This window comes from Amblyomma maculatum, chromosome 1, assembly GCF_055883805.1.
Source record: "Amblyomma maculatum isolate TAMU_Amacu chromosome 1, ASM5588380v1, whole genome shotgun sequence".
NCBI classification, from domain to species: Eukaryota; Metazoa; Arthropoda; class Arachnida; order Ixodida; family Ixodidae; genus Amblyomma; species Amblyomma maculatum.
In genome coordinates, this window is record NC_139344.1 from 341,983,912 (window position 1) to 342,000,142 (window position 16,231).

General features: G+C 43.3%; 1 protein-coding gene across 1 annotated transcript; it reads left to right on the plus strand.

Moving 5' to 3' along the window:
* Positions 1–3: 3 nt before the first annotated feature.
* On the plus strand, positions 4–14,344 carry Vta1 (vesicle trafficking 1). The gene is made up of 7 exons (XM_084589163.1): positions 4–158; positions 485–579; positions 1,014–1,141; positions 1,229–1,304; positions 3,273–3,399; positions 7,331–7,609; positions 12,079–14,344. Exons 1-7 carry the CDS (start codon positions 53–55, stop codon positions 12,228–12,230), a joined length of 963 nt encoding a protein of 320 aa, XP_084445289.1. The 5' UTR covers positions 4–52; the 3' UTR covers positions 12,231–14,344.
* The last annotated feature ends 1,887 nt before the right edge of the window (positions 14,345–16,231 follow it).

A 16,231-nucleotide genomic window follows, 5' to 3' on the forward strand; every position in this document is an offset into this window, starting at 1 on the left:
GTTTCACTTCAAAACAAATATCAAGAATCGAATAGCCAGAGAGCTTTTAAAAATGGCGGCTGCGCTACCTGCGGTCCCCGAGCGATTAAAACAACTTGCTCCGTACGTAAAAATAGCGGCCGAACATGATTCGAGAGACCCAATCATCGCCTATTGGTGTAAGTGAAGCATTATAGGTTATTGTCACTTCGAAACCGTGCCTGTGGTTTTAGAAAGAACGAGGGAGGGGCGGTCACTCGACAGAGGCACTAAATGTGTTGTTTGTGTGCTTAAATGTTGAAAGGTTGTGCGTTAGAGAAATGACATCCAACTTTCGTTCCAAACCTGTGCGCGCTGCATGTATTAAGGATTAAGAAATAGTGGCTGCTGGTTGAGATCATGCATTAGACACTCTGGACGGCACGCCGAACGCCGCTGGATCGAGTTTATCTTGACAGCTGCGGCATTAACTATTGCTGATGCGTAACGTTTTTCTCCGTTACAGGTCGGTTGTACGCTTTACAGACTGGCATGAAGGTTGACAGGTCTTCCTCTGAAAGTAGGGGATTTTTGATGGCTTACATGGATTGGTTGGAGAAGGTATGTATGTGCACGCATTACACCGGCGCCTAAAAACACATTGCTCGAGTGGAATGTCAGTGCCTCGTTCTTTGTTATTGACATTTATTATGGCATGCTTCGCGTTCAGATTGCTGCTGCTATGCAAGCGGCCAAGCAGACGTGAGAACAATTTATCTTAAGATAAGCTGCGTTTGCGCCTGCGTCTGCATGCTCTTTCATATGGACCCCATTATCTTTTCTTCTCGTGAAGGTTCCAATAGATTGCCTAAGTAAAAGAAGCAGAGAGCATCCCTACGTGCAGATTTGATGCAAGAGTGCCGATATTGGCGATTACTTCACGGTGCTAGGAACTAATGAGCATAAGGCAGGGAAAATGGAGAATTCATTTGATTCGAACCATTTGTCTACTGCATACATTGCTTATCCATCTTCACGTACGCATTCCCCTCTAGGAAAAAGCCAACAGGAAAGATGAAGAAGCCATCTCAAACGACGTCGTCGCCCAAGCTCACATTGAAACTAGAGCATTGAAACTTTTCCTGTGGGCAGACGGGGAAGACAGAGCGGCACGTTTTAACAAGTATGTGCATTTGTGAAGCTGCACTTGCCCTGCTGCTTTAAAGTAATTACTCGGATGCTCATTTTTTTTTTAATTCTTTCATTGCAGGAATGTGATTAAGGCTTTCTACACAGCCGGGTACTTGTTTGATGTGCTCACAACGTTTGGGGAACTAACAGAAGAGGTATGTCAGCATTAATATCTCAAGGCAAACTTTTGCACTATTTGTAGTGATTGCTTCTAGAAAGTACTGCGCCGATTACGCTTGTCTAGAGCACTTGAGCATTGTGAGGCGGAGCAAATTAAGCGCTGTCTTAATGCAGCTGCTTTGTCAGAGGTGATGTGCTTGTGCCTGTGCAGTTTGCATAATTTGCAGCTGTGCAGGAAAGCAAGTATCATTGAATGTAAGTATCCACCTAATAATTTCACCTTACTACATCCGCACAGTATCGCTCGAGCGCTCTAGACGAATGTGATCCACACTGCACTTTATTTCTAAATAAGTATAGACATCAAATTTTGGTTGCTTGTTTTCTTCTATGTAATGATGCATGAAACATATGTATAGTCGTCACATATTCGCCTGATACTAGCTAATAATTAAATTCCTAGCACCCATAATGTTTGTTTTTTGCAGCTGTGACATGAAGGTTCAGTATAGGCCACCGGAAGCATCAATAAACTGCAAAATTATTGCTGTTATGTTGTTTTAATTTAATGCAATGCTTACTTAAGGTGAAAGACTTTCTAGGCTCATGGTGAATATCTTTGGGATATGTGTCCGCGAGATTTGTTAGCGATATTCTACGAGATTCCACAAGATGTGTCAGTAAGATGTAGTAGTAGGTTCTGACGTCAACATAATTTCTCCGCTAAAGTTGTCACAATAGGTTTTGACGACAAAGCTGAAGAAAAGAAAGTAATGAAATTATAACCATTACACAAACATGCAAGATAGAGGAAAAAAAAGAAGAGGTAGATTGGAGAGGAAGAAGAGAAAAAGGAGAAAAAGCTTTTGCCATAAAGCTCTTAAATGAAGCTAAGTGCAGTCATGTAATTCTTACTATTGTAGTGGGACTCACTTGTACAAAACACGCGAGCAAAGTAAGCGGAGCAAGGTATTGACTTCCAACAGTGTTTTTACAGATTGCCTAATTGAAATTACCAGCTATGGGATGTGCTTGTAGGTCCTGGATGCTAGTGTGCTTTTCATTGCCAATGTTTGATCTCCAATAAAGAAGGTGTGATTGAACCTAGAATTGAATATCATGCTCTGTTTACTTATGAGCACACCTGTATCATATTTTTGCATGTTGAATACTACCAAGTTATAAAACAAATTGTTCAGTATTCATCTTATCTTTCATTATTAGGCCTGCTTAGTGTCCTTTGCATTAGAAAGTACAGGTGTCCAGTTTGACACAGACCATTTGTAGTTTGAAATATCACTAAGCTTTTTAAAAGCCTTTTAAATCAGTAAGCAATTTTCAGTTGTATTTAAGTTGTAATGAAAGGTTCTTTATACGCCAAAAAAGACTGAGGTATAAATACATACCATATTTGAGGTCTTTCCACTAAGTTATCAGTACCAGCATTGAGCCATTTCTTTCTATAAAGTGCTCAAAACATCTTGGAAGTGATTTCTTTCAGTTTGTAGAGCTGTTCTGAGTGTAGTTTTGCCATTTGCAGCTTATGACGTGTAAATGGGTAAGCCAACCTTCCTCGAAAGCTGCAGTGGTAATAAACGAGAAACTGCAATTGAATCACAGGATTTTTTTATGTCACAGTAACCTGCATGTTCTTAACCTGATGTCACAGCCACTAATCGGTTTTTAAAAATGAAACCTAGACTTTGGGAGGAGAACTATGTTACGAATTATTGATTTCTCACAGGCGAATGCCATGTGGTGAACCAGGCATTGTAATATCTTGTGCATCGTTACAAAAAAGGAAAACACGGAAGTAAAATTGTGGTGTCTATAATACTCAGATGGCGGGGTGTCAGCTTTGCTACTGCTTGTTGTTCAGTTGTTTCACTGATGCTGTTTTTTTCACACACGCAGTTAATTGATATACTTGCATTCTGGTAAAAAATATTTCACACTCTGCTTGTGTGAATTTAATGTGTTGATTTTGTGACACCTGTCTGCAGGTTGCCAACCATCGTAAATATGCGAGATGGAAGGCAGCATACATTCACAGGTGCCTCAAGAATGGTGAAGTGCCAGTTCCAGGCCCCATGAAGGGAGACGACGAAGGATTCGAGGAGGATGCTGGTGGTATGACAGTATTGGGCCCTTAGTCGTAATCTTGCTGATTGATTTAATCTGGTGCACAACCTCTGCGCTCACAGAATAACGATACCATGTTTGGAGCACACTTAAAAGCACGAAAGCCTAGAGACAAAGAGAGAACATGGTATAGCTTATGGGCCTTTCCAGGCACTGCATGTGTATATCTGCTCAGCGCGATCTAACAACTCTGCTCTGCCCCAAGCAGTTGGGTATAATTGCGGTTGAGTATAATTTGTAGCAGAGGTTGTGTTTAAGTTTGAGATAAGACGATCGCAGAAGAAGCTGCATAATCAGGATGGTGTTTACTTGGTGACCTTTAGTTTGTTTTTGTTTTGATCACATATATTTCATGCGATATAGCATTTGCATCATTTCTTTGAAATTAGCTCAAAAACTAAATGCACTGCTTTGTTATGTTATTAGTACTTTTAGTGGCCATTGAATGTACACAATTTTACAAAGAGGTGAAGCATGCTACAATGTTGGGCGCTGGGCTGCTATCGTATCACAGAAAAGAGTTGACGACTTCTCACCTTAACAGCCCGGTCAAACCGGTTTCTCCAATAGTCATGAAAAAGTCTATATGCCCTGTTGTTGCACTAGCGTAGTGAAAACAAGAGAAACACCTAGAAAATGGAGTCATTATAGTAGATTTACATTTCTGTTTCCACTAAGATATATGTTCCTTTCCACATTGCTAATTTTAGTGCTGTGTCTCTGGCCATTTTAAGGAAATTGCACGAACTTGTAGAATTAAAACTAAGTAAATTATAATTACTCTTTTTAAAAATTTTGACCTTTTCTTGTAAGGGCAACTCCTGCACATTATTTGTGCCAAATTTTATTAACATATCTATGGCTATACTATTGCTATAGAATATTTTATGATTACTAGTGCTTAGGTCTCAACACATTATCTCAGTGTAGTGTCTCGTGCTCCAGACGAAGGCAACTTTTTGCCAAGCATTGCAGGTATGTTGCTTTGCCAAGGGTTGCCTTTGTTTATGCACACTGAGTGAGGAACTATGCATGTCTGCTATAGTGTTTCACTGCACCTTGCAATAAGCAATACCTGCTCATATTTTTGCACACTTATGTGGCAGCTGTCATTGTAAACTACATTTCTTGCCATCTCTTTCATGTAAACGTTAGAGAAGCATAGGCATGAACTTTCATTGGATATTAATGATTATTATTTGTTTCCTCAGTATTTCAGGATGACTTCAGATAGTAGGTGTTCAGATTCAATTGAACCAGATGATTGTCAATTCTGTAAGGCAAGCAGCTTTGATATTTTATGATGGAAGATATTTTAAGATCAATTGCGAGCAGAACAAAGTATCTGTGGAACCTGATATGATTTTTAATCCTGTAAAGCAAGCAGCTTTTTGATACCTTATTGTGGTGGAATCAAAACCGAGTTGTGAGCAGAACTAAATATTGTGATGTTTCTGCGTCTACCTGTCAGCAATTGGGGATGCAGAACCTCAAAGGCAATGCGATAAAAAGCTGCACTAATAAGACACGGACGAAGGAAAGGACGTACACAAACGCAGTGTGTGCGTCCTTTCCTTCGTCCGTGTCTTATTAGCGCAGCATTTTATTGCATTGAACTATGAACCAACTAGCCCAACAAGTTTTACTAAAGTTTTACTCAAAGGCAGTTACGTTTGGTGCTGTAAATGAAAATTCCATTATTTAGAGTCCTCAGCAGCTTGGAAGCTCTTTCAGTACGATTAAAATTGGGGCAATTTGTTTAAAAGTTCTTCTGAGACGCAAAAAAAAGTTCCCATTTTTCCCAATTTTTACTTGAAAAAGACAAAATTTCTTTATCGCAGTTCCTACAAGTCAGATTTTGCGTGCACTGATGCTGCTCAAATCAGAAACTAGCATTAAAATATAGGTGGTAGTTAATAAGTTATGCTCTATGTTTGTGTGAAAAGTTGTGGTACAGAGCAATAAGGAGCAGAAGAATTAATATACAAGCACAAACTTGAAGCTGTTTATTGCTCTTTGATAACAGTGAATATTTTAAATTTTATGAATGTGAATTTAATGTATTTCTTACTCTGTTCATATTTGATTCAATAATTTCTGAATATTATGAAATTCCGGATAATCCATAGTAACTGAATACCACCAACTTTTCGTAAATGCAACTGTGGAAAAAGTACAATATCTGGAGAAGCTAACCAGACATTAATTTTGAGTTGTTAGAAAAAACAGAATAAAGATGTATCCTTTTCGCTTTCTTCTCCATAATTTATTGTGTGAACAGTCACGTTCGGACAACATTAGGCTTTGACCTGATGCAAAATCTGCAAACTGAAAAACAGCCTGGCTGAATAGCTTCGGTTTTTGAGCTAAACTTGGTTTCTGACAGGGTTTCTGATTAGCTGTTTATTCTTCAGCTACCCAAACCCAGGCGATTGCTCGCGTGTTGCTGGTTGTTTGTTTTTGTCTTTAGGAGCAATCTCTCTCGCTGTTCTGATGATAATGTGCATCCTCTCACTTACATTCATGTTGTTTCCAAGCAAGCCGAAGCCGTGTGCTTTTTACAGGCTGTTTGGGGTGGAGCTCCCTGACATCTTTATCTCATCTTCTCATTTTCTTTTAGGCTGGGGTGTGACGCATTTGATACTGCTTCAGATCATTTGTACATTTCTTCTGATTCTTTGAAATACAAGTGAATGGGGATTTTTTTGACATCTTATATTTACTTTCCAGTCATGTGCTGCATCATGGGTGCTATTTTGCCTATCATTTTGTCTGATCACATTACAAGTTACAATTTCTAGCTGCAATTGCACTTGCAAAGACCATGAACTTTAGAAAAAAAAAATGTAATAACATAAACATTTGCCTCCTTATGTCTTTCTGGATTTTCTTCCCTTCTGGATAGATATTTGAAGGCCTTCCTTTATATTTCCATTCTGTTTATATTGGAGAATTTAAGTGTTCACATGCCTACAATAAAAAATGTGTCATCAACAAATAGTAAACACTTGTTAAGTTTGAACTTGCATTGTCTTCCTCTTATTGTATTGTAGCGTGTGTCCCAAGTGGCGCATACATTTTAAATAGTGATCTACCCACTGGGGTCTCTGTGTTTGCCTTACTATTTGCGTTTACATCAATTCAGTACCACAAACCAGGAGTTGGTGTTCTTGAAATTTACATCATTTGCTCATCACTTGTATGTCTGAGTGCTGCTATATTTTCTTGGCCACCTGCTGTTTTGCCGTTGAGCCTAAAGGGCCCGCTAACAGCTTTTTATTGAGCTGGAAAATGCGCATGTGAAATAAGCATCCCATGAGGCATCTTCCCAATACAAAAATTTTTAAACTGGCCTCATTAGCACTTATCATATCGGCGATCGAAAATGATGTGCCTCTTCTCCCCACTCAACACTGTGCACGCCGGCGTGCTAGAAAAAAAAATGAGAACAGTGTTAACAATGGCACCCCACCATGCCCCGTCCCGTCCCTGTGACTTGGGACGCACCCATCAAGCCCTGATGATGTCATCGGGAAGGTTCGTGTGCGTGTCGCCTTCGATTGCAAGTGGTCGCCAGGAGCACTTTTAAAAAATATTTCTAAATTATAAGCTCCTCGCCTATTTTTTAAATTTTTCTCAAATACTCGCAAAGACCACCTTTATGCATTTCTTACATTCGAATGCTCCCTCAAGTACTGTTTCAGGGGCCTTTTAAGACGTCTTGCTGTGTGGTCGGTGGCCAAAGGCGACATTAGGATGCTGTGTGGCATGGAATAATTAGGAGGGAGCCAATTATTTTTCAGACTCTCCTCACAGCTGTGGCGTGTTTTCTTGTACCTTGCATAACTAACTTCAAATGACTTGCCTGAATGCTGTTGGGAAATCTTACATGTGTGCTTGGCATCACTGGTCATTCCAGCGGTCGGTGGTAATCCGAGCCCATCGAATGGACCAAGCGGAGCTGTTGGAGGCAGCGACGGCTTCCCACCACTCCCACCTGGATTCAGCGTAGATGGAGCCACTGCCTCTTCATTCCCAGAGCCCAGCACGAGTGGTAGATCATCCTATGGTGATCATCAGCCGATGCCATCGTCACTTCCCGTGCCCACCCCAGGATCTCAGGCCCCACCTTCAACACCAAGTGGCTCCACCCAACCATCGCCCTCGATTGCTCCACTCGATGAAATCCGTGCTGCAAGTAAGCACTCTTCCAAGATCTATGGAAGCATATTGTCAAAAGCTTGTTTTGCTACTTGCAGTCTGTGACATAAGCAAGATGTGGGTGGCACTTGCTCTTGCCATTCGGGGGCAAAACCTAGAGCTACACCCTTTAGTTTTTGTTGTACAGCCTCGTCCACTTCTTGCTATAACATGGTGACTGCTTTCAAAGCGCCATTAAAACTAACTGACAGTTCATGTGAAGCAGAAATGTGAAGCAGAACTTCCGGGTCCTTCTGTGCTTGCATTGCTTTGCATCGATATGCACCTGGGTTGGATGTAATGTCGATTTGAAAGCAGTGACCGTGTTATAGTTAAAAGTGGATGACCCTGTACATCAAAATCATCGTCTGCCATGCTGTATTGCTGCGTTCCGCTGTGCAAATCGAGCGGGCACATTCCACGAGTTTCCTGTGACAAAAAGCACGGAACCAGTATCTCAATTTCTTGGCATGCAGAAGGCAAGCGATGACAATCACAGATACCTTTAAGTGGCTGTGAAGGTACAGAAATACCTCTGAAACGACGTTTCATTTGGAATGCGCTCTATACAACAGACCTTTTTTGCACCATGTATGTTTACTCCACAACGGGTTTTATTTATTTATGCTTACTCTCCCGTTATTTTTGTGTTAGTATTCGGTACTGCAAAACTGCATATTCTAGAGTGCACGCACCGCATTGTCAGGGAATGAGTTTATGCTCTCTATTCGTGCTTGCTTTGCAATCGTCAGAAATTCGCAAGACTTGAGAAACTTCATGAATTCCTTGTGACCGAAGTAAGGTTTGAAGTCTGCACTTCAAAGGAGATGACTTCAGAGAAGGCCTGACTGATGATAGGGATGCTAAAGCCGTGACATGGGTTTCCCCCTGAACCCTATGTTTCCGAAGCACGAGAAGAAAAATGAGAGGTGCCTTTTAAAGCGTAAAGCTGTAAAATCAGGTTCTCCACAGGGAAAGATGCCAAGGCAGTGAGGCAAGTCCAATTTTTAACTGAATTTTCTTTTTTGAAAATTGTAGCTGGATTCAGTGGCTTTTAACCCTTTTGCTGTCGATTGTTTCTTTCACCCCCAGTGTCGGTTTGGTTTCAGGGAATGAGCATAGCGATTTATTTTTTATTATGATTGCTATAAAAACAACGTAGTCAATGGAATATGCACATTTCAGTGTTCTGCAGATGCTGTTAATACCGTTATCATCAGCCTGACTACAGTTGAATCCCGCTATAACGAAATTCACGGTGCACGAAAAAAAATTCGTTCTCGCGGAACTTCGTTATCGCAAAAATTTGACGTGAAACGCAGAAAGAATTGCCCAAGCAGCAGCAAAGGCGTTTAATGCCAAAAATCTGTAAGCTTGGTTTGCTTACGCTTCACGGCGAGCAACGCCGTCACGCGATTTTCGCACTCGGTCAGCAAACCCATTGCAACATCGTCGTCTCGGACAGCAACGAAATTCCTGATGACATCAAAAGCGTCCATCACCTGTACGGCGGTTGCCGCAGCCGGCGCTTCCTGTACGTCGTCGTCTTCTTCATCGGAAGTCCTTATCATTCCGGGCAGCTTTTATGATCTGCTCATCACTCACATCTTCGTGAACAACAACACAAGCGTCAGCGCCGATGTATTCGTCGAGCTCGAGATTAGGCGGCACGGTTCCTATTTCTCCCAGCGTTTTCCAGGCGGCCGCGATCCCCGGAGCCGGTGACGCCTCTTCGTCGTCGTCTGTAACGCCTGGTGTTAGGCCAGCAGAGTGTACGGGTCGACCTTCGGCATATCCGGCGTGCCTGAAACAGTTCACAATTACTGAGCGCCCCAGTGTGCTCCAGGCAGCAGACATAATCTGCAGTGCCACGTACAAGTCCACCTTCGTGTCTCGGCCGGTTTCAGTGTTAAAAAGCAGCCGCTGAATTAACCTCCCGTGGTAAGCGCGCTTCAGGCTAAGAATCACGCCCTGATCGAGAGGCTGTAAGACAGACGTGCAATTGGGAAGGAAAAACCTCAGCTCCGTGTTAGTGAGCTTGACTTCGTCGGAGTGATGCGCTGAACAATTGTCCAAAAGCAAGCAAACTTTACGGCCCTGCCGCTTCATGTCGCGGTCGAATGCCATCATCCACTCAGTGAAAATAGCGCGGGTCATCCATGACTTGTTGTTCGCCTTGTACTGCACAGGTAGGCTACGAGTTCCCTTAAAACAGCGCGGCTTGGCACTTTTGCCTATGACTAACGGCGGACGCTTGTCCGAGCCATCCATGTTTGTGCAAAGCAGCACTGTGATGCGTTTTTTGCTGTGTTTGCCGCCGTGACAGCGCTGCCCCTTGAAGTCGAGCGTCCTAGCCGGCAACATCTCGTAGAATAGCCCGGTCTCGTCGGCGTTGTAAATGTCTGCAGGCGCGAAGTTGCTTAAAATTCCGGCGATGTTACTCGCCTTCCAAGCAGCTGCTCCGTCCACGTCTGCTGACATTGACTCGCCGCACAACACTTTTCCAACGATGTTATGGCGGGCCTTGAAACGGTTTAGCCAGCCAATGCTGGCTTTAAAATCATCAATGCCAAGTAGGCATGCATAGTTCAAGGCTTTCTGCTGGACGATGCTTCCGGACAGGGGGACGTTGCTGGCTCGTGCTTCCACAAACCACGCATGCACTGCTTTGTCCAACTCTTCATGGAGGGGCCGCGTCACCTTTTTGTGCTTCGAGAATGTGCCTGAAGCAAGTGCCATTCTCACGCTGTCCTTATTGCCTAGAATCGTTGACAGCGAACTTGCAGGAATTCCGAAGTCTTCAGAAATTGCCGCTTTCTTCCTTCCGCTTTCTGCTTGGGCGATTATTTGAGCTTTTTGCTCAAGGGAAAGAGTTTTGCGTTTTTTCACTTGCGTTGCCATCGTGTCCTGCGGATGAAAACTCGTCGTTGTCGAAGAGAAAGGCAGCGAGTGAACAACGCGACCACGACACAAAGCCAAAATGGCGGAACTGCAATCACGTGATTTCATGCTTAATGTGGCTTTGGATTTGACTTGGACTTCTCGCCAATAAAACTAGTTTCGGTTTCGATTTTGAACGCGAAAATTTCGTTGAAGCGGAAACGCTCTGCAAAAATGGTTCGTTGTGCAGAGAAATTTAGGCCATTAATTCTTATAGGATACTCGCGGGGAATAAAAAATTATTCGTTGTCGCGGAAATTTCGTTGTGGCGGTATTCGTTGTGGCGGGATTCAACTGTATAAGCACTGGTGGGATGGTGCAGGGTGCAGTAAGCGGTGCTTGCTATCGAGGGTTCAAGGTCACGTAGGTTCGAGGTTACAGAAAACCAAAATGGCACTGGCGTTGTTGGCGTTTTCGGTAGCTCTTGAGTTGCGAATCGAAAGAAAAAGTCCGGAAAATTGAATGAGAAGGATTTCAAACATCCGAAATTTTGGTCAGTGTTATACATTGACTCTATGGAGTGCGTGGCAGTGCCATGGCAAGGTCCGGATTTTCAGGCAGGACAGGAAAATTGGGCGTCAAAAATATTGGTCGGTGACTGTATATCAACTTCATATCAAAAAGGTTGTCACACTTGAATATTGATATTTGTATGTATGTTGTCGCTCCCTGGTGATGGATGAGATGTCCCTTAGACCACCTACTTACTGCCTCAGGTCACATACCGATTTTTTTGTGGCTATGCAAGGGAAGCTATGAGCGTGAGACACCGGCTTCTGCACGGTTCAAATGCACTCGGGAGCCAAAGACGCGGCGGGCCTGTTCGCTTGCGGCTTGCGTTCGCAGTTCTTATTGTATACAGAAACCTGCCCCCAATTATAGCATCTTTCAAATATATATGCACACAACGTCCTTGCGGTGCGTGGCCATGGTTTAACTTGACCTGCAATGCGGCATACCACATTTCATACGATGGGAAGACCTCTTATGCTTTATCAGCAAGTTTGTGCATTTAATCTCTTTAACCTCACCGAGCTCTAAGACCTCTTGAGCTTCCCTTCGATAGCAAACTGCATGCTCTTGGGTCAAGGCACACCTCTCTTTCATACAAGAGCCACAAAAATGCATTCAGTCAGCAGATGGCACACACTTGCATGTTTCATCTCTGTATTAGCCAGAATTTTCTTTAAAGAATTGCATGCTCACGTTATTGCACGTGCTCTGGCTCCAGTGCTACATATTTATTGTAGAACTCCCTCGCAGATCAGTAACCTGGTATTGATGCCAGAAAATCGAGTTTTCATGCCTTCCTCATACTTGTAAGCATGTTATGCGGCATTGCTGAAATCATCCTTTTCTTCTTGTACACACCCGCGTCCTGTAAACTTGCTGCTGACTGTACAGTTGCATGCAACATGCAAGCACATAAATGGTTCTTCCTGGACGGCAGCCACTGTCTGTGACTATTGAGACTTAGTTGACTCTCACAAATTTGCTTTCTCTGCTCTCTTTGATTCTGCCTTATAGATGGCAAAGCCCTGAACCCAGAAGACTTTCTCAAAGCACAGAAGTACTGCAAATTTGCGGGCAGTGCGCTGCAGTACGAAGACGTACCGACTGCCATTGAAAACCTGCAGAAAGCGCTCAGGTTGCTTACCACAGGCTCAGAGGGGCCCTGATGGCCTCCGTCACAGAGGATGTAAAGTGGAAGAAAAAGTAAAGATGCTCCTTCCCTCCTGGAATAGCTAGGACAAACTGCTCCCTCAAAAAAGTGTCACTTAATGCCCCCTCTCTGTCTGGTGCAAAGTTGTTTCTTGTGTATGTTTGTAGCTGTTGTTGTGGAACTCACTTTCACAGAGCTTGGTGCTCCTACGTCAGAGGAATGGGGCGCTTTTTCTCGTTTACTGAGAGGTCAAGTTTAACGGGGCTTTCCCTGCTTAACTGATTCAAGCTTGCAGCTTTTCCTGCAAAAATTGAGCCGCAAAATGGCATGCATGTTGAGATTGGATACAAAGCTAAAACAGTGCAAGGGAAAGCCCCAGTGTCATTGCCACAGTGTAGCAGTCAAGCCTATTTGCATTGGCAGTTTAAGTTTTATTGAATATGTGAGGCCTCTCTACATTGCTTTGCTGTTTGTGTTTTCTTGTGAAACTTTTTTTCTTAATTGTGTGCTTTCATAAGTATAAAAAATGAGTGCGAATTAAAATCGAGTTTGATTGCACTATCTTTACATGAGAGATAGTCAACCTATTTTGTTGATAATGATGTCGACAGCAGAGAGCAGTTGTGAATGGAGGCCTTGATATAACGAGCTACTGCTGCATGTTTGCATGGTTAGATGAACAGGCAGGCATGGTTGCGCGGCTGTGATAACGCCCCTATGGCATTGCAGAACAGGCAAGACAAGGCAGTTTTGTTTGGCCATCTACTTTACTTACTCGAAAGGTGTTTTCAAGGGAAGATGAAATTCTGCAGGTTTCTTACCATTCTTGCAGCATAATATCTGATATTGTTTGCTGATGTGCTCTCAGAGGGGCCACAACTGCACATCGACATCGCACTTTGCGTATTAACCTTCTGCAGCATGTCAGTGAAAGCTACTTTTGTGCATCACAAGGAGCTTTTTTTAGTGAGCAGCATTTGTGTACAAGAAGGTAGAAAAACTGCTTTTGTAGCGCAGTCAGTTACAGGAAGGCACAGTTCTATTTTGTCAACTGCACAGAACTACAACTTTCACCACACAGCTTGTCTCCAGCCTTTCTAAATGGCAGTTTCCGCAGAAAGCATCTAATCATGCCTAAAAGGTAACGTACAACAGACACCGAGAGGAGATTGCAAATAATTAGCATGTGGCGACTTTTGAGCACAAAAATAAAATAATGGACTAGAGCAGGAGTAAGGATAGATGGATAAAACTTTTTTGAACTGCCATTTTCGGCACCCAAGAACAGTATTTCCACTACACTAGAACACCAATGAAAGGCTTTTGCCTAATGCTGTTATAATGCATTCTTTTGAACTACCTCCATTTTTCCAATGGTGGGTGCTGCTTGATCAAAGTTGCGGTTTTGTGCTACAGACAGAATAAGGTCTGACTGCTGAAATGCTATTGGGACTGCTCCTTCCCTGTTGCTTTCTAAGAAGCTTATTAGTCACCATCCTCAGTTCAAGCTGGTCAAGAGCAGCAGTAAGGGTGAACAGGAGCCAGAGAGGTAGCTTGTTTATATATTAAGGTAGTCCCTTGAGAAAAGCATGCAGGTTATATTTGGCAGTTTTCTTGTGCTCCAGAATCAGGCAGTTCACAATCAGAACTATCTTATTTATTTTTGCTAGTTCAGTTTGATTTGTCAGTGGAAGAAAAGAATTTTTGCTGTAACATAAAACTTTAATCGAATGGTTAATTTTAGCTTGGGAAATTGTCACTGATGTACACTTTTAAGACCAGCACCAAACAGTAGGCAATCATATAGTGACAGAAGAGTGGAGAAATAAGTTGATAAATTGTAAGTGTCGCACACTAATTTCTTCCCAATGACAGGAAAGCTATTTTCTATGTTAAGCTATTTTCTTGAATGTTTGTGCCAGTGTACTAATTTTTGCACTTGATAATTAAACCAGTATAGTGTATTAAGTGTTTCGATGCTTTATTTTTGTGTTGTATGCCATATTTTTCTGGAGTGTGTACAGAAATGAAGGTGAACAAAGGAGTGATGTGCGAAAAGTAGAATGATGAGACTTTTTTTTTCATAACTGGGAATTTTTCTCATTCTGAATAAACTGTCTAAGCACGTGGCTCTTTGTGACTTTTTTCTTTTATTGTGAAGAGCCAGCCAAATTTCTTCAGAAACACACTGGTAATCTTGAACAAATAACGGACAGCATCCCAAAGTGACATAATTATGAGAGAGGCTGTAGTGGAGGGCTGTAGATTAATTTCGACTCCCTGTGGTTCTTAAATGTGCCATTGCATTGCACAGTACATAGGCGCCTTTAGTTTGGCTCCTGTTGAAATGTGTGTTGCAGATTGGACAAGAATCTACAAGGGGAACGACGAGGAAGAAGAGGTTTTTGGACTGGGAGCGCAAGCGGGTTGTAGAGACTGAGTGCCATGTTGCTACATCGACAAACATAAGGATAGCCAGGTATTAAACACAGTGTAGAGGCGGCCTGGACCGCATCAGAAGGAAATGCGATATCCATCGAGCTTTTCTGACCCAGCTATTACATGAGGCAAGCAAACTTTTGAATTCGAATGCAGTAGATATTCTTGCATTGCAGGCGAGGCTGGGAACGACATGGAGATATGAGATAGCATTCAGATGGTGGTGTGGTGTACATTGTCAAATGGTTTAGTAAGGTTCAGTGCAAGTACAACTCGAGTTTGCTTGTGGTGGGAGGGATGCAGAACATCCTCGGAAAGCTGGAGCATGACATTTTGGGTTGAGAGCTGGTGGCGAAAGCCGAACATGGAGTCCGGATACAAGTCATGGTCATCCAAGTATGTTTGGAGGCGGGACAGGATGACATGCTCGAACAGCTTTGCTCGAACACCTTGTTCAAGACAGGAGGTGAGAGAGATGGGGCAGAGGTGTTCCAAGGCAATAGGTTTCCGGGTTGGGGGATGAAAGAGACACGTGCATGATGTCCAGGAGAATGGAAGAGTGTCAGCTTGCCAGTGTGCACTGAAAAGGTTAGTAAGAACTTCTAGAGAGGGGGTATCTAGTTTGCGGAGTGCCAGTTGTTAGTGACGTGGTCTGCACCCGGGGCCGAGATGGTGCGGCGCTCGTTTACTTGTGGGCTGGGGTGGAGGGGGTCTAGCCGTCCTGTGAGCTTGACAAAGCACGCAGCGGCACACGTTTTCGTCGGTTGGCTGCATCTGATGATCCGGAGGACATAGCGGTGCGAGCTGAAAGTTTGCGGAGGAGAAGAGAAGGGGCAGAACTAAAAAAACGGCGGAAACGCCGGAACAGCGTGAGGAGCGTCTTGTGAAACGCCGCCGCGACGATGCTGCAAGGCGTGAGCGATGAGCAGCACAGATGGCCGCCGGCGCCGCTGCAGCTTCTGCGTCGACACCGACAGCAATAACAATGACCGAACAAAAGCAGCGGGATCAACTTGCATTGATTCAATGTGTAACCATGCTTCAGCTGTTGCTTCACATTATAGGTATAACCGAGAAAAAATCACAGCCATTTGTTTTTTTCCCTAGCAGTGCGGAAAGAATGAAAGGAGGGGACGGGTTTCAGCTGGAGTGAAGATTGCTGGAAAACATATCAACAACCTTAGATATGCGGATGATACCACTTTAATGGCAGAAAATGAAGTGGAACTCAAGAGACTTCTGATGTGCGTACAGGAAGAGAGTGAGAAGTTTGGGCTTAAACTGAACATTAAGAAGACAAAGATCATGGCGTCTTGCCCTATCAAGTCCTGGAGCATCAAGGGACAAGAAGTGGAAGCTCTGACAGATTTTCTCTTCTTGGGCTCCAAGATTACCCCGGAAAGAGACTGCAGCCATGAAATTAGGAGACGCCTGCTTCTGGGAAAGAGAGCCATGGTTAGCCTTGACCGCCTAGTAAAGAGCAGATACATTAGCCTGCCAACCAAGATCCGTATAACTCATGCTATGGTCTTTCCAGTTGTGATGTATGGACGCGAGAGTTGGACTGTGAAGAAGGCT